General features: G+C 37.7%; 2 protein-coding genes across 6 annotated transcripts in view; one reads left to right on the top strand and one right to left on the bottom strand.

Annotated features, from left to right (window-relative positions):
* Positions 1–13,560, bottom strand: part of ENTPD1 (ectonucleoside triphosphate diphosphohydrolase 1) — a 219,492-nt gene extending 205,932 nt beyond the window's left edge. For 3 of the 4 annotated variants that reach the window (XM_077125566.1, XM_077125572.1, XM_077125571.1), the window contains exon 1: positions 13,394–13,560. The gene's annotated coding sequence lies outside the window, so the exon portion shown is untranslated. Of the gene's footprint in view, positions 1–13,334; positions 13,356–13,393 lie in introns of those variants that run through there. The other variant, XM_077125567.1, reaches the window with a different exon arrangement.
* Positions 13,561–13,627: 67 nt separating this feature from the next.
* TCTN3 (tectonic family member 3) overlaps positions 13,628–18,808 on the top strand; it is a 39,165-nt gene continuing 33,984 nt past the window's right edge. For both annotated transcript variants that reach the window (XM_077125565.1, XM_077125564.1), the window contains exons 1-3: positions 13,628–13,990; positions 14,167–14,290; positions 14,510–14,628. In XM_077125565.1, coding sequence (XP_076981680.1) covers positions 13,738–13,990; positions 14,167–14,290; positions 14,510–14,628 — 496 coding nt within the window. In that variant the 5' untranslated portion in view covers positions 13,628–13,737. The remainder of the gene's footprint in view (positions 13,991–14,166; positions 14,291–14,509; positions 14,629–18,808) is intronic.

Raw genomic sequence — 18,808 nt, 5'->3', positions numbered from 1 at the left:
AGAAATCCTCATACTTTCCTTTTATATGCTTGGATCACCCCAAGAGCACTCCTACCTTCCATATAAGGCCTCTGTTATGCAATTTTTGAGTTATACTGTGGTAGTTAGATTCAGTTGTCAACTTGGCCACATGAAGGCACCTAGTTCTGTTGCTGTGGACTTGAGCCAATGGTACGTGAACCTCATCTGTTGCTAATTACATCTACAGTCAGCTAGGAGGCGGGCCTGCTGCAATGAATGACATTTGACTTAATTGGCTGGTGCTTAAATGAGAGATCACAATGTAGCACAGCCTAAGTAGCTCAGCATTCCTCATCTCAGCACTCACAGCTCAGCCCAGGCCTTTGGAGATGCAGAAAGAAGTCACCCCAGGGAAAGTTGTTGGAACCCAGGGGCCTGGAGAGAAGGCCAGCAGAGACCATCCTGTGCCTTCCCATGTAAGAAAGAACCTCAGTGGAAAGTTAGCTGCCTTTCCTCTGAAGAACTAACAAAATAAATCCCCTTTTATTAAAAAATCCCCTCTGGTCTGTTGCATTCTGGCAGCTAGCAAACTAGAACATACAGTGTCCACCTTCAATCTAATTCCATCTGCCCTGTATCTTACAAGATATTTCATAAAACTTATGTAATGAGAGCATCCCCTTCATGTTTCCTAATATCAAAGTGTGTGCACCCATGTACATGTATGTGTATTCATTAATCTTTTCGGTAACTTTTAGATATTTGGGAAAAGTGGGAGAAGTGAAGAGAGGCTAGAACTTGAGCTTGATCTGTCATCTTGATCCAATTTCCTTGCTAAATTTTCGAGCACATCTTGAACACTTCTAATCCTAAACACAGAGTGGTATCATATTATTTCTAACTCTGCTTCTGAGATGATGTCATATTAAATTGTCACAATTTAAGACTTGGTTCAATGTTAAACCTAGTATCTGCATGACATGGGTAAATAAATTTCATTATCCTTCTTCCTTTATTATCTTTCAAATTTTAATATTAGATCTCAAATAATTGGAGGTTCAATTTTACAGAATTCCTACACACATATAACAACAACTATACAAATCACTTTTTTGCTCACCATATTAAAAAACTGAAAAGAAAGCTTTTCAATGATCTAAATAATTAATAAAGTGCTAAAAGTCAAAACTAAGAAAAAGCAATTCAGAAAAATCCTGAAACACATTGCCTTATCACTCAATTCTGAATTTCAATTAACAGACACTTTGCCAACCCTAATAAATTCAAGGATAACATCACTGATTTACCATTGATTGATTTACCAATTACTACTAATATTAAGTTCTAAACTTTGAAATATAAAATAGTCTCTGAGAGAATGTACAATGGCATTTTATATAAATAAATGTAACTCTGAAACAATATGAACTATAAATATTCACAAGAGTTAAATCTAAACAGTTCAACAAAACAACGTTTGATTAATTTTAAAAAATTTTTAACATACATATACTATATCTCAGGTACTGTTTAGGCATAGGAATACATTAGTGAACAAAATAAACAAAACTTCCTATTTTGTGGTGCTAATATTCTAATAATTAAGTATAATTAAATAATCTGAACTTGGTCTTGTCTAACAGAAAATTCCAATAAAATGGATAAATGTTTTATACCCAAACAAATATATACATCTCACATAACAGTCCATTACACAATCATATAAAAATATGCTTGAGAACAAAACACAGAGGTGCAAGTAGTTAGTGCCTTCAAAACATAAAAGTAAGACCTTATAAGAGAATGTGAGCAAGCAGAAAGAATGAGAAATGTATGAAGGTGTGTTCTAGTTTGCTAGCTGCTGGAATAATATATACCAGAAACGGAATGGCTTTTAACAAGGGGAATTTAATGAGTTGCTAGTTTACAGTTCTAAGGCCGAGAAAATGTCCCAATTAAAACAAGTCTATAGAAATGTCCAATCAAAGGCATCCAGGGAAAGATACCTTGGTTCAAGAAGGCTGATGAAGTTCAGGGTTTCTCTCTCAGCTGGAAGGGCACATGGTGAACACAGCATCATCTGCTAGCTTTCTCTCCTGGCTTCCGATTTCATGAAGCTCCCTGGGAGGCGTTTTCCTTCTTCATCTCCAAAGGTCACTGGCTCGTGGACTCTCTGCTTCGTGGTGCTGCAGCATTCTCTGCTCTCTCTGAATCTCTCTCTCCAAAATGTTTCCTCTTTTATAGGACTTCAGATACTAATCAAGACCCACTCAAATGGGTGGAGACATGTCATCCCCTAATCCAGTTTAACAACCATTCTTGACTAAATCACATCAACCAGGGAGATGATCTCATTACAGTTTCATATACACAGTATTGAATAAGGATTATTCTACCTTTAAGAAATGGGATTTATATCAAAACATGGCTTTTCTTAGGGGGCATATATCCTTTCAAACCAGCACAAGGTGTGACAGGGAAAATGAGCACTAGCAAGTAAGAGCATACGTGTGCACCCATGAGAGACAGAAAGGAAAAAACAAGCAAGCCTCTCCCTCCCAAAAGAGATGACTAATGAATAGTGCTGTTTCAAATGTCTAGAGTGTTTATACTCAATGAATGAACCTCTGAAATGAGTTTTCCTATATCAAACAGCTGCCATACAAGATACATCTATTTTTGGATACAATTTATTCACTACTACACACACATTTTTATCAGAAGGTAACTTTTTATAACATTTTTAAAGTGGGAAATTACCAGGATATTTTATCATACAACGCCTAAAAAAAAAAGAATAATGGAGTAGAGGCTTGGAAAATAAATGAAGGTGGGCTACAAGGGCAATAGAAGATAATTCTCCAGGAAAAGGATTGTGGGGGGAAAATCTAAGACAACACAAAGAATAGCAAAAGCATGGAAGCTTAAAGAGTAGGGATATTTTCCTCCCCAACATTTACTGTAGAAAATTCCAAACACAGGTAATCCTTGTTTTGCCTGATTTTAATATGCACAAATTTTAGTTAATACAGTTTATTCATGCCAGTCACTACCCCTCAATCCCCCCAAACACAGTTCAAGTTTCAGTTACCATGGTATATTAATTGTGAGTAATTGCATACAATACAAATATTACTGCTAGCTCTTCAGTCCACAAATCATTATTTAAATAACAGATAAGCATAATGATGAGTGATCAACTATATCACTTCTTCCAAGTTTGTTAGCGTTTGTACACTGCATATCTATTATTCAGTTCACACCCAGACAGCAAAGAGTGTATTAGGTTGCCTACTTCCCCAAGAAGTAGAGAGTTAACATAAGCAAAATAACTTAACTTTTAAAATACTTCTGTTGGATACTGATTCTCTTGGGGACTTGAATGGAAATGTGAAAATTTGCTTTTTACCACCAAACACAAATTCATTAATCCTGCAAATGGCCCAAAGGGTTATTTTGACTCTTTATTTCAACCTATAATTTAGACATTTTTTTGGACAGGCTAGTAACACTATAACTAGGGATCATTTAATTTGTCTGAGTTTTGGAAAAAATATGACCTAAAGCATGCCTTTCTAACATTCCAAACATCTAGCAGAAGTAACAGCAAATAATGTGCATGCAGTACGGCAGAAACTTTTACCACATTATGCATAAAACTTTGCAGGATTTGAACAGAATGTAAATAGAGTAATAGAAGAAATAGCTGACTGTAGTATTGATATTGCTGCTGCTCAAAACTCTAGATAAGCAGTCAGAAGAACTTAGTAACTGCAAACTTATGGAAATAAATGAGAAAAATGTGAGAAATAGGAAGAAGATGTCTCCGAGGATGTGGTGCTAGCAATAAAATTCATATTAAGGGAACCTCAGAGATATTTCATGACATAAAAGTGCAAAGGATAAGATATTGGAAGCTGATCCAAACTTAGGAAGGAATATGACAATTTGACAAAGCATAGAAAAGATGTTTGTTCCATATCATAAATTATACAAGAAGAAAGAAGGTAAGGCCTATTCAAACTACTCTTGATTTTTTTTTCACAGAATATAACCCTTTAATTCTCAGTTTTCCTAATATTTTTAAGTACAGTGTACTAAATAAAACATTAACCTCACTTTTTTTATTCCCTATACATTCATAACTGACAGTAAGAGAGTTTTTAATAGTTTGACAAAATTTTATAAATGTCACAAAACAATAGTAATTTTCCCAGAGACTACTTTGTACAATTTCAGCTGGCATAGTCGTTTTTAATCCCCCACACTACTATGCAAATTGAGGACTGTATGCATACAGAAAATATGGGAAATTATGTGTGGTGAACACCTATATACATACCACCTATATTTTACAATGATCACTTTATTGTATTTGCTTTTTCACATACCTATCATGCTTACATCTGCTATCTAGCTTATTTTTTAATTAATTTCAAAGTAAGCTGTAGGCTAATTTCAAAGTAAGTTGTAACTAAACAGAGTTTGATATTTTTTATGGGGGTTTTAAAGTAAAATTTGCATTCAGCAAAGTGCACACATTCTCATTTGATGGACTTTGACACTTTCAGTGGTTTACTTTTTTATTGCTGAGTATTGTTCCATTGTACAAATATAACATATCACCCCATTATCCATTCTGTTTATGGATACCTGGGTTGTTTCCAGTTTGGTCCTGTTATGAATAAAGTTATATGCTATGGACATTCATGTACAAGTCTTCTTGTAGACATATGCTTTCATTTCTCTTGAATAAATGCCCAGGAATGGAATTGCTAGGTCTTACAGTAAATATATATATAGCCAAACTATTTTCAAAGTGGTTTTATCATTTTATACTCCCACCAACAATATATGAGAGTTGAGTGGCTGAATATTCTTACCAACATTTTGTGTGTAGTGGTATCTCATCATCATTTTAATTTGCATTCTCTGTTCTTATCTTCCTTTTTGAAGTGTTTTTACAAGTCCATACTTTCCTTAATGGACAGAATAATTAGACAAAAGAGCCTCAAAGAAATAAAAGACTTGAACAAAACTATAAACTTACTAGACCTAACAAACACCTATAGTATATGCCATACAACAACAGCAGAATATATATTCTTTTCAAGTTTACATGAAACATTGTCCAGGATAGACAATGTACTAAGCCATAAACCAAGCTTCGATACGCTTAAAAGAATTTAAATCACATAAAGTATATCTTCCAAACACAATGGAATGATATTAGATATCATTAACAGAAGAAAATCTTGGAGGTTCACAAATGTGAAAATTAAACAACGCCATGCTGACAACCAGTGGGTCAAGGAGAAATTATAAGGAACATAACAAAGTACTATAAGATGAAGGAAAATAAAAAACACAACAAACTAAAACTTATGGAATACAACAAAAGCAGTGCTTTGAAGGAAATTTATAGCAGTGAACACGTAGATAAAAAAAAGAAAGATTTCAAATTAATAACCTAATCCTCCATCTTAAGAAATCAAAAGAGAAAACTAAACCCAAAGCAAGCAGAAAAAGGAATAATGATTAGAGTGAAATAAATTAAAAATAGAATAAAAAAGCAACAGTGAGAGTAAATGAAACCAAAAGTTGGTCTTTTGAAAAACTTGACATTTAACTTGGCTGCTCCCGGACAAAAAGATTAAAATTATAAAATGATAAATGAAGAGGGAAATTACTATCAACATCATCAAAATTTAAAAATAAGGGAATAATAGAAAGACTTGCATGCCAATAAATTAGATAATCTAAATGAAATGGAAAAATCCCTAGAAGAACACAAACTACCAAAACTCACTCAAGAAGAAACAGAAAATCTGTAGAGACCCATAGCAAGTAAAGAGATTGAATTAACTATTAAAAAAAACTCCTGACAAAGAAAATCCCAAGAGCAGATGGCTTAATTGGCAAAATCTGACAAATGTTTAAAGAAAAATTAGTACCAATCCTTTACAAACTCTTCAAAGAAACAGGAGAGAATACCTTCCAATTCATTCTGTGTTGCTAATATTATTTTGATACCTAAGACAGACAATGACATCACAAGAAGAAAAATGGAGATCAATATATTCTCTGTGACTATAGAAACAAATTTCTCAACAAAAGATTAGCAAAAGGAATCCAGCAAAAATATAAAAAGGATTTTACACCTGAGTGATGTGTGATTTTTCCTAGGAATTCAAGATTGGTTTAATATCTGAAGATCAATTAATAGAATGCACTATATCATCACAATAAAAGATAAAAACCACATGATAATCTCAATAGATACAGAAGAAAACATATGACAAAAGCCAACAGGTTTTCATGATAAAAATAACCAACAAACCAGGAATAGAAGAGAATTTCCTTCACCTAACAGAGTAAAAGAAAATGAAATCTCATGTTCATAGATTGGAAGGTTTCATATTGTTAAGATGGCAATACTTCTTCAAATTGATTTGCAGATCCAGCACAATCCTTATCAAAATTCCAGCTGGCATTTTTGCTATAATTGACTGCCTAATCCTAAAATTCATATGGAAATGCAAGGGACCCAGAAAAGCAAAACAGAAAGAAAGAAAATGAAAAAAAAAAAAAAAAAGAAGTTGGATAATACACACTTTCCAATCTCAAAATTTACTTCAAATTTACAGAAATCAAAACAGCATGAAATTGATACAAGGATAGATTTATAGATCAGTGGAATAGAATTGAGAGTCTAGAAATAAACCCTCAATTTACAGTTGATTGGTTTTTAACAAGGGTGCCAAGATAATTCAATGGGGGAAGGAAGAGGCTTTTCAACAAATGATGCTGAGACAGCTGGCTAGCTACATGCAAGAGAATAAAATTGGACACCTACCTCATGTATTTATAAAAATAAACACAAAATGAAGCAAATACTTTAGTGTTAAAGCTAAAAGTAGGTGGTTCAGTGGTAGAATGCTCACCTTCCATGAGGGCGACCGGGGTTGATTTCCCGGACCATGCACCACCCCCTACCCTCATTGACCGCCCCCCACCCCCAAAAAAAGCTAAAAGTAAAAACTCTTAGAAGAAAACTTAGGTCAAAAACTTCATGATCTTGAATTAGACAATGGTACTTTTATAAACATGACACCAAAAGCATAAGCAACTAAAGAAAATAAAGATAAATTTGACAGCAAAATTAAAAATTTTTGTGCTTCAAGGAACACCATTAGGAAAGTAAAGAGAGGACCCACAGAAAGGGAGATAATTTCTGCAAATCTTATATCTAATAAAGGACTTTCATCTAGAATATATAAAGAATACCTATAACTCATTAATAAAAATAGACATTACTACAAAGAAGATAGACAAATGGCCATTAAACACATGTACAGACATTCAACTTGACTGGCCATCAGGGAAATGCAAATCAAAACTACAAGGAAATCCTACTTCACACCCACTAGGATGGCTATAATTAAAAAGTAGATAATAAAAAGAGTTGGCAAGGATGTGGAAAAATTGGAACCAGTATTCACTGTTAGAGGGAATTCAAATAGTACAGCTGCTGTGGAAAACAGTCTGGCTGTCCCTCTGAGAGTTGAACACAGAATTACCATATGACCAACTATATCACTTCTAGGTATAAACTTAGGAGAAAGGAAAAATGTGTTCACATAAAAACTTGTACATGAATGTTTATGCATCATTACTCATAACAGTCAAAAAGTGGGAACAACCCAAATGTCCACCAACTGATGAATGGATAAATAAAATTTGATACATCCATTCAGTGGAATATTATTCAGCGATAAAAAGAAAGAAGTACTGAAGCATACTATAACATGGATGAATCTTGAAAACATTATGCTAAAAGAAAGAAGCCAATCACAAAGGATCGCATATTATGTGATTCTATTTATATGAAATGTGTGTCCAAAACAGGCAAATCCATAGAGAGAGAAAGTAGATTTGTGGTTGCCTAGGGCTGTGAGGAGGGGGAATAGAAGTGATTGCTAATGGGTACGGAATTTCTTTTTGGGTGATGCAAATGTTCTGCAATTAGTGTGGCGATGGTTGCATAACTGTGAATATACCAAAAACCAGTGAATTGAATTACATCTCAATAAAGTTGTTATAAATAAAATAACTGATGCCTAATCTACAATGCACAAACTTTGGTGTACACTAGAATTACCCAAAGTTTCTATATAAAATGTAGATTTCCAATACTGATCAGACCTATGGGATACAAGCAGAAGTGTAGTATATGACTTCTGGATTCCTAACCTCGGAGTGTTCAGACCCCCAAGGAATCTGAAAGTCTGTGGGTACAGTCAAGAGAGTCCATAAACTTGACATTATGTAATCCTGTTTTTACCTTTCTACACTAAAAACATTATTCAGGGAAGAGGCCCAAAAGATACATTAGAGAGCCAAAAGTGTTCATGATCCAAAAATGATTAAGAACACCCATTTTAAAGGGACAAGGGAGCCCTTCTTCATCGATTATTTCTTTGAGATAGTTGGAAGGTTGTTATTACATCTGGAGATTAATTAGTCCTCTGGGACTATGAGATGAAAAACACATGCCCTTGAACATTCAAGCAAGACAACAGAAGAAATCTAGTCCTTGATGATCACAGAGCCATGTCACCAGTGTTGGATTCATCTATCAGAAAAAGAAATAAAACTTCTCTGTTCTGTGAGCCACTGACTTAGATTTTCTGCCATTCAAAGTTGAACTTAATCCCAAATGATATACCTATAGAAACATTACTTTTAGATCCTTAATGTGATTAAGATTTGGAATATTATGATTAGTTAGAATTTTCATTTAGTTAACCATATGTCCTGGGCAGTACTTTATCAATCCAAATGTGCAGAAGCAGCTAAACCTAAGAGGGTAGCAGCTGAAGAACTCACAGCAATTTTACACATTTGACTCCTATGATTCTTCAGCCATACTCTGGTGTGCTATGTCTTTATGCGGTGCTATGTGTTTCTGTGGGTTGATGATCTGCATGGAATTAGATTTATTCAGCTTTCTCATCAACTGCTGAACATTAGTGTACATATTTTGTTGGCGCTGCAAAGTATTAGAAATATAAATCTTACAGTTTAGCAACTAATTCCTTGAACTTTGTGTTTCCTTAATCAAACCAGACTTGAAGATCATCTAACAAACAACAATTCTGATAATTTTCCTCACTCTGGTGGCTTTGGCAAGATCAGCTATGGCCCCCAAATCTTGCAACCTTGGTGTACTGCAACTGTCTGAATTCTTTAGAAGTTTTTCATTAAGTGAAAATGACCTAGATGACTTAAATACAACTTTTTCTTAGATATACTGATTCATCATTCTTTAAAGTTTAGAGCTTATCAGGAAATATTAGCTTAGATGTTTTGTGATACCTAAATTACTCAAAGTATGTTTAAAGACTGTCTATTAAATCACATGCTTCATTGTATTAATCCTGGACATCTCCATGAAGTGTTGTCCTTTGGAGTTAAATAGCTGAAGTTAATAAGAATCTTTTTGGCATATTCCATGTGAGTTTAGTTTCCAAATTCCATTATGTCTAACAGATTTCCTTTGTACCCAGCATCACTACATGTACATAAATTAAAGGTTTCCATTAAGATCAGATTCTTGGATGTGTCTCTTAATATTTGTAATAATGTCTCTTAGTATTTGTATAATGTTAGTGGCCTAAAAGTTTTCTTTAATGAGGTGTGTGTTGGTGGGCAGAATAATGGTCCCCAAAATCTGTGAATATGTTACATGGCAAAAGGGGCCTTTGCAGATGTGATTAAGGATCTTGACATGGGGAAATAAACCTGCTTTATCTGGGTAGGCCCTATGTAAGCACAAGGATCTTTATAATGGAAAGATAAAAGCAAGAGAATCAATGTCAGACAAGGAGATGTAATGATGGAAACAGGTGCTGTGGGGCCAAAAGCCAAGGAATGCAGGTAGCCTCTACAAGCTGAAAAAGGAAAGGAAACAAATTAATTACTAGAGCCTCCAGAATTAACATAGCCCTGACAATACTTTAATTTTAGCTCAGTGAAACTGATTCTGATAATACAGTTGGGGTTTTTTTAAGCCACCAAGTTTATGGCAATTTATTATAGCAATAATAGGAAATTAATGAAAATTTGGAGGTGACTAGTATTAGACAGAGTAAAATAGACGATTGTGGAGAGGAAGTTCTTGTCCAGGAAAAAGCTCATCCAGCATCTCCTTTTTTTTTTTTCTAGTTTTGTTTAGCATATGTTACACAATAATATAAGTTTTATAGAAGCCATCTATATTTCAAGTAGTAGCATAACGAAAAAACTTAGAACAAAAGTTCTGCCATCGTGATAATGTGTTACTATCACACAGAGGCTAAGACTAGGTCTAGACAAAGGGCAATGTGGAAACTCTGGTTTCCATCTAATTTAATTTGTGCCCTACAAGTTTTCTAAATGGGTCTTGTTGGTCACCCCTGCCATTAAAATCAATAAACACAGTAATGCAATAACATGGCTGAGATTCCACCCTAAGACGCAGGTTAGGCATTGTGGCAGCTAGGTTCAGGTTTCAACTTGGCCAGGTGAAGATGCCTAGTTCTGTTGCTGTGGACATGAGCCAATGGTATGTGAACCTCATCTGTTGCTCATTACATCTACAGTTGGCTAGGAGGCGTGCCTGCTGCAATGATTGATGTTTATTATTATTGATATAATTGATATTATTGATACAATTGACTAGTGCTTAAATGAGAGAGCGCAACGTAGCACAGCCCAAGCAGTTCAGCATACCTCATCTCGGTACTTGCAGCTCAGCCGAGGCCTCTGGGATGCAGAAAGAAATCACCCTGCGGAAAGATGTTGGAACCCAGAGGCCTGGAGAGAAGGCCAGCAGAGATTACCCTGTGCCTTCCCACATAAGAAAGAACCTCAGTTGAAAGTAAGCTGCCTTTCCTCTGAAGAACTAACGAAATAAATCCCCTTTTATCAAAAGCCAATCCGTCTCTGATGTGTTGTATTCTGGCAGTTAGCAAACTAGAACAGATTTTGGTACCGGAGAGTGGGGTGCTGCTGCAGTTTGCAAATACCAGATGTGTTGGAACGGTTTTTTTGGATGGCTAAAGAGAAGATTTTGGAGGAACTGTGAAGTGAATGATGCAGTAGTCCTGGAGTTCTTGAAGAGACTGTTAGTATAAACGGAACTACTGCCAATCTGGACAAAGGGGAACACAAAAGGGACAAATTGGAGTTTGCAGAGTGAGAACCATCGAAGCTCGGGTCTGAAGCCAAGAAGACTCACCCAGGAGAGTGGACCCACCCATATATATGGAGAGGGTGAGTTTGCCCTGTGGGCAGAGGATGAGTCTCCCATATCGTTGCAGTGGAAGAGATGTGCCACCTCAGGCCTTGGAGAAGCTACAGCATGTTCCTTGGGGACTGGGGAGTGCCTGGCTGCCACTACATGGAGGGGTTGAGCGTGTGCCCCAGAAATGGCAGAGAGCCCAGGGGTGGCCCCGATGCCTGGAGAGAGTGGAGCCGAGAAAAAGGTGGTCTTCTCAATGCTCCCCAAGGTTGATTTGGAAAGAGGTAGGCCACAGCATAGGCCCTTGGAAAGGGTGGGACTGCCACTTTCTAAAACTGAGGGATAAATGACTTTCAGACTTTGAAATCCAATGGTGTTTGCCCTGCAGGTTTTCCTTCCAATTTCTCCCTATGGAAATGAAAATCTGTATCCTGTGAATGTTCTCCTTTGCATATTGGCACCAGACAACTCGTTTTGAGATTCATGGGTCCACAGCTAGAAGAGAATTTTTTGCACCTTAATACTGTTTAAGGTGATGTGTGTAGTTGCCAAGTTGACAAGGGGTGGACATATGGTAGACAGGTGAAGGTGGACAGGTGAAGGCACCTAGTTCTGTTGCTGTGGACATGAGCCAATGGTACGTGAACCTCTTCTGTTGCTGATTACATCTGCGTCAGCTAGGAGGCACGTCCGCTGCAATGAATGATGTTTGATTTAATTGTCTGGTGCTTAAATGAGAGAGCTCAATGTAGCACAGCCCAAGCAGCTCAGCATACCTCATCTCAGCACTCCCAGCTCAGCCCAGGCTTTTGGAGATGCAGAAAGAAATCACCCCAGGGAAAGTTGCTGGAACCCAGAGGACTGGAGAGAAGCCAGCAGAGATCACCCTGTCCCTTCCCACATAAGAAAGAACCTCAGTTGAAAGTTAGCTGCCTTTCCTCTGAGGAACTATACGTTAACTAAATAAATCCCCTTTCATTAAAAGCCAATCCATCTCTGGTGTGTTGCATTCTGGCAGCTAGCAAACTAGAATAGGTGTCCTAAAACATTCTTGTCTCAGTGATTCACTTGGAAAGAGAGGTATTGGCTACATTTTAGGTAAATTATATAGATTTTAGGTAACTTTTAAGAACTCCTAATTTATATCCCAAGACTAAACACCTGAAAGATAATACAGATTTCAGAACTGTGGCAAAACAATGAATCTAGCAAGAGTGAAATTTAATCATCTTGAGTTGCACCATTAAATGTGGTACCTATTAGTCACTTCTGGCTACTTAAATAAAATTAATTTAAAATTTAAAATTCAGCTTCTCAGTTATACCTAGCCACACTGCAACATGCAATAGCTGCATAGGTCTAGTGGCTACCATGTTGGGCAGTGCAAATATAGAACAATTCCAACAGGGCAGAAAGTTTTATTGGACAGTCTGCTCTAGAAAATTAAAATGGGAAGACACTCCTGGGAAAAACCAAACCTTCCTAAAGTGAGTTACAAACAATGGCGACAAGATCTGTAAAAAAACTAAGTTTCTAGGGGTGCAAGGGTAGTTCAGTGGTAGAATTCTCACCTACCATGCGGGAGACCAGGTTTGATCTCTGCCCATGCACTTTCCAAAGAAACAAAGAAACCAACAAAAACAACAACAAAAAAACACTTTTTTTTAATGGTGCTGCAATAAAGGGATACTCACATGGAAAAAGAATGAAATGTGACCCCACACGTTGAGAGAAAAACAAACAACTAAGTTTCTTCCCCCATCCCTTGGCTATTTTTTCCATTCCTGCATCTTTTCTCATCCTAGAAAATCTGCCCTCGCTTCCTGTCTTCCTCACATTTTTCCTATTAAAAAAAATTCTAATCCTCCTATTCTCATTACCTTTTCTAGCAACAATTGAAGTCCACACTTAAATATCTAATGCATTTATCGAGTTAGGATTATTGCTCAATGTTAACAGTGAAGGAGCTGAACATTCATTCTAAAGTACATTCAAAAAATATAAATGTATGATACACGATCTTCGGTGTATTTTTCTCTCTCAGATCATTTTCCTTCCACAGAGATAGAAGTTTTCATCATTGTAATACCGGGTAAAAAGATGCAAGTCTGGCTTCGGGTTTCCCCTATATTAAGGAAGGCCGCAAACCTGTGGGTCCTGAAGTCTGCAGGAGACTCGCCTTACTCGTCCATCTGCCCAACTCTTACCGTCACCTAGCGGAGAGAGAAAGAGAAGGGAGCCTTCCCCAGTTTGACGGTTGCTAGGCCAACCGACTCAGAGCCTACCCAGGCCAGCGCGCAGCCTACCGGAAACCGGAAGAGCCGCAACAATCCCTTTTTCTATTGGCTGAAGAGCTGTGGGCTCAATCCCTGAGCGGGGAGCGGATGTATGTGGTGACGTCAGACGCTGCGCGGCCCCTTCCACTCACGCTCTAGCAACGCGTCTAGCTACCGCCGGGTCCTGTACTGGACCGCGGAATTCCGCACTCCACCATGGGCACCCCGCGGCTTGTCCTAGTGCAGGTGTTGTTCCTGATGGTCCCCGAAGACGCCCGGCCTCAGCTCTTGGTTACTCCGTCAGAGGCAGTGTCCACCCCTTCGGGCTTGGGTACAGGGACGCTAGACGGGCTCCTCCAGTCCTCGGAGGGGACTGAAACTCCCCGTGCTGGGCCTGGGATCTCCACGGTACGCCCTGCTGTGGTGACCCCCTCGGCGCCTGGGAATAGGACCGTGGACCTCTTCCCAGGTGAGGGGAGGTGGAGTGGTGGTAGACACTACTGACATTGCAGATCTGAAATTTTGTGAAGAAAGTTGAATTGCCAGAAAGTGAGGAGTGGGGTTGTCGGAAGAGGGGAAATTAGCACTTGGAAGAGTTTGGGGAGCTTCATCTCACTTGCTCTTTTTTATATTTTACTTTCACAGTCTTACCGATCTGTGTCTGTGACTTGACTCCCGGTGCCTGTGATATAAATTGCTGCTGCGACAGGGATTGCTTTCTTCTCCATCCGAGGACGGTTTTCTCCTTCTGCCTCCCTGGCAGTGTAAAGTAAGCTGGGGTTGAATCATAAAGGAAATAGGGGTCCTGGATAAGTAATATTTGAAAGGAGGAAGAGATATCCTTCTTGCACCCCCAATTCCATTCCTAGGACCTTCGTGTTGCCCCATGGCTGCCCAAGGACTCCTCTTTTTGGCATATGGCTGACAGCTGAGGACACTCTTCTCTGAACCTAATCCACCACTTCTAAATCGTCCTGTTCCCTCACAGGTCATCAAGCTGGGTGTGTGTGGATAACTCTCTTATCTTCAGGAGTAATTCCCCTTTTTCTTCAAGAGTTTTCGTGGATTCAAATGGAATTAGGCAGTTTTGTGTCCATGTCAACGACTGTGAGTACAAACTTGTTGACTGTCCTTATAACCTAAGGTTTATTGAGAATCACTTTATCTCTGGCCTGATTTTTCTTTTTAAAGCTGCTTTTTGTTTTTCAAATCTCTACATTCTGCTCCCCCCCCCCCCACCTGCCCTTCCTTCTCTCTTTTATTGGTGAACATTTGCAGTTTCTTATTCCTTATTGACTGTGAATCAGGAAGCCCATACTGGACTTTGTTACATTATTGTGATAACGTATATACCACATAACATTTCCCATTTTAACCATCAAGTGTACAATTCAGTTGTATTAATTACATTCACAATGTTGTGCTACTGTTACTACCATCCATTAACCAAAACTTTCCCATCACCCCAAACAGAAAATTTACACCTCTTATGTATTGACTCCCCATTCCCTGCCACTGCCTACCTCCTCCCACCATCACCCCTGCCCCTAGTAACCTGTAATCTACTCTCTCTCTCTCTCTCTATATATATATGAATTTACATATTCTAATTATTTCAGCTGAAATAATAAAATCTGTCCTTTTGTGTCTGGCTTATTTCACTCAGTGTGATGTCTTCATCCTTTTAATGGCTGAATAATATTTAATTGTATGCATATACCACATTTTGTTTATCCATTTATCTGTTGGTGGATACTTGAGTTGCTTCCACCTTTTGGCTATTGTGAATAATGTTGGTATGAACGTTGGTGTACTCTATACAGGACTTTAATTTCAATGCTTTTAATCATCTTAGCTCAGATAATCACAAATAATATCCCCCACTTGACTATGATCCCCAGTCTCCACTGTTTGACACATAACTATGCACCAAATTCAAATGTCTTTGAATAAATGACTCTATTCCAACCTTAATATTTCATGAGGCAAGTGTTGAGGATAGAGCATTAAACTATTAAACTGGAATCTCAACCCTGCCATTTACTCATCAGCTGCACAGCCTTTTGCAGGTCTCTTAGCATTTGTAGGCTCATTCCTTTAACTGTAAAATGAGAGAGAATATCACTGGCCCTGGATGTGAAAGTATTCTGTTACTATAGAGTGTATGAAAGATGAAAGATAGTTATTACTCATTTTTGATGAAAGATAGTTATTACTCATTTTTTTTGATGGATTTAGTAATTGCCCATGAGGGCTATAACATTTCTAAAGATAAGAAGCTAATATATCCTTTTTCACATCTAAGAAAGCAAAATAATGTTCTCATACAAAACAGACTTAAATGTGCCTTACCTTCTGAAAGTCAGTTCACCTTGACTTCCTCTGACTGTTAAAAAAGAAATTGCAAGAGTATATTTGCTTCAGAAAACAACTGTTTTGAGGGTTTTGGGAATTTCAACCTAGAAGCAGTTAGTAGGAGCCCTGTGGCCATACCATGCAGGCTGTGCAAGGTTGTTGGGAGTGAGGTGAATCCTTCATTTTAGAATAAGGCTGACCCTTTCCTCTCCAAATCTCCCACTGTCTTCTAGTTCTGACCTTATGGTCATGCTTCAGGAATACTGGAATAGCATCCAATTGCTACTCCCTGCTTTTATTCTCCACCCCTGCCTCCCGTACTTTCTTGTACATAGCTTCTGTATCAGTGGTTCTGAATTATCTTCCCTTTTCTAACACCTGAGAAATATGACCCTTCCAACAGTAATAGTGGATCATTACATCAATGAATTTTTGTGAATGAGGCTGAGGAGTGAATGTTGGTATGAAAACGGAAAAATCCTCCTTTTGTTTCTATTATTAGCTCACATAATATGCACATAGCATATGTACATAGAACACACACAGCATGGATTGTCACTTTGCCAGATTAATCCATAACATCATGTTGCATTGCTCCCTTATTCAGAAATTTCCAGCAACTTAACACTACCTGCAGAGTAATCTCCAGCTTCTTTAGCCAACCAGTGATCCACCTTATCATTGTAGACATTACTCCCATTACTTTCTCCATTGATGCTCTGCCTTAGTCAAACTCAACTATTCATTGTTCTCAAGATATGCCTCGCATTTTTCTCAAATTTGCATTTGCCTTTCTCCTTGACTCAAGTGTCCCTCTTTCTTTTTCCATATCATACTCCCTGGCTCTCTTGATCACCTCACTTGGAAGTGAGCCCATCCTGAGAAATTCTAAGGCATTTATTCCTTGCATCTCTCCCTTGGAACTTATAGGATATCCTGTATTATCAGTTTATGTAACATTGTGTCTCCCCAGATTAATTGTAAGCCCTAGAAAGGGTGGACCATATCTTTGCACACAGTTTTTAATATATGCTGATAACAATCATCAGTAAAGGATGTTCTGAGACATCTACACATGATGGAGTGGGGAAAACCTAGACCAGGACTTAGTCCTTGAGTCTACTCCTGGCTCTTCCAGCTAGCTCTGTAGTCTTTGGCAACTCCTTCTCAATATCCAAGTTTTCTACTCTAAAAGTAATGAGATAGGGCCAGATGGTCTCTAGACTTCCTTCCACATCTGAAATTGCTTCAAAGTCTAAATATACCTTTGAGGTCTTTGAAGTGTATTATATTTTGTGTAATGGTAGAAATTTTGAGCAAAAACCACTGTGTGGATAAATGCACAGCTATGTGATGATACTGTGAGTCATTGATTGTATACTTTGGATAGATTGTATGGTGTGTGAATATAACTCAATAAATTTGCGTTAAAAAAAAAACTCTTATTCTCCTTAGCCTGTGCTCCTTATCTCCAGTATTCCTGCTTATCCATTACCGCTGCTATCACTAGTATCTCATTGAAGCATGAAGCAAAATATTTTTCTTTTCTTTTTTTTACTTTGTTTTTCTCTTATTTCTTTAAGTCATGCAAAAAAACATAGCTAAATATGTGCCATTTCAGCTCATCTTAACTTCAGATTTTCTGTCATTTACAAGGGTGGAAACAACTGCATTCTGAGATATTTCTTCCATGTGGTTTTCAGAATATGAGTTCAAAGAAAATGTTAAATAGTTCCTAAAAGCTTCAAAGTTTGAAGGTTTTATATCAGAGGTTGTTCTTGTTTGCTAGCTGCCAGAATGCAATATACCAAAGAAACGGAATGATTTTTAAAAGGGGGAATTTAATAAGTTGCTAGTTTACAGTTTTAAGGCTTGAGAAAATGTCCCAATTAAAACAAGTCTATAGAAATGTCCAATCAAAGGCATCCAGGGAAAGATACCTTGGTTCAAGAAGGCAGTGAAGTTCAGGGTTTCTCTTGCAAGTGAGAACGCACATGGCAATCATAGTTAGGGCTTCTCTCTCAGCTGGAAGGGCACGTGGTGAACACAGTGTCATCTGCTAGCTTTCTCTACTAGCTTCCTGTTTAATGAAGCTCTCCAGAAGGTGTTTTCCTTCTTCATCTTCAAAGTTCGCTGGCTGGTGGACTCTGCTTCTTGTGGCTATGTCATTCTGCTCTGCTCTCTCTGAATCTCTCTCGTTCTCCAAAATGTTTTCTTTTTTATAGGATTCCAGTAAACCAATCAAGACCACCCAAATGGGTGGAGACACGCCTCCAGCTAATCCAGCTTAACAGCCACTCTTGATTAAATCAATCTCCGGGGATATGATCTAATTATAGTTTCAAGCATGCAATGCTGAATAGGGATTAGAAGAAATGGCTACCTTTACAAAATGGGATTAGGATTAAAACAAGGCTTTTCTAGGGTACATACATCATTTCAAACCACCACAGAGGTGGAAGGTGGTCCAATACCAGAATTATCTCTTCCCAGAGCAGTGTTTGTCAAACTCTAATATGTATGCAGATCATCTAGAGATCTTGTTAAAATGCAGATTCTGATCCAATGAGTCTGTGGGGAGTTGCCTGAGATTCTGTGGTTTTTACAAACACCCAGGTGATGCTGGTGCTGCTCGTCTGTGTACCGCATTTTGTGTTGCAAGATCTAGGAGATATCTAGAGAGTGAGTAGTTTCAAAGGGCCCAGAATTGAGGTTTGTGCTCATTTCATGCTTCATCAGAAAACTGAAAAGTCAAATAATTAATGCTTGGTGATGTCAGAAAATAAAGGTCAAGCTTATTTAATGTGGAATCTTCACTAATTTACAATGATAACAAATCTTGATAACCTTTTTTACTCAGTCCAAATGACCATAATTTATGAAGAATGAAAGGATCTGGTATAAGGTATATTTCTGCCTTGTTCCTTTTTCA

The sequence above is a fragment of the Tamandua tetradactyla genome, chromosome 13 (genome assembly GCF_023851605.1).
Source record: "Tamandua tetradactyla isolate mTamTet1 chromosome 13, mTamTet1.pri, whole genome shotgun sequence".
NCBI lineage: Eukaryota > Metazoa > Chordata > Mammalia > Pilosa > Myrmecophagidae > Tamandua > Tamandua tetradactyla.
Note: the sequence above shows the minus strand (reverse complement) of the source record. Positions and strands in the feature narration are given on the sequence as shown.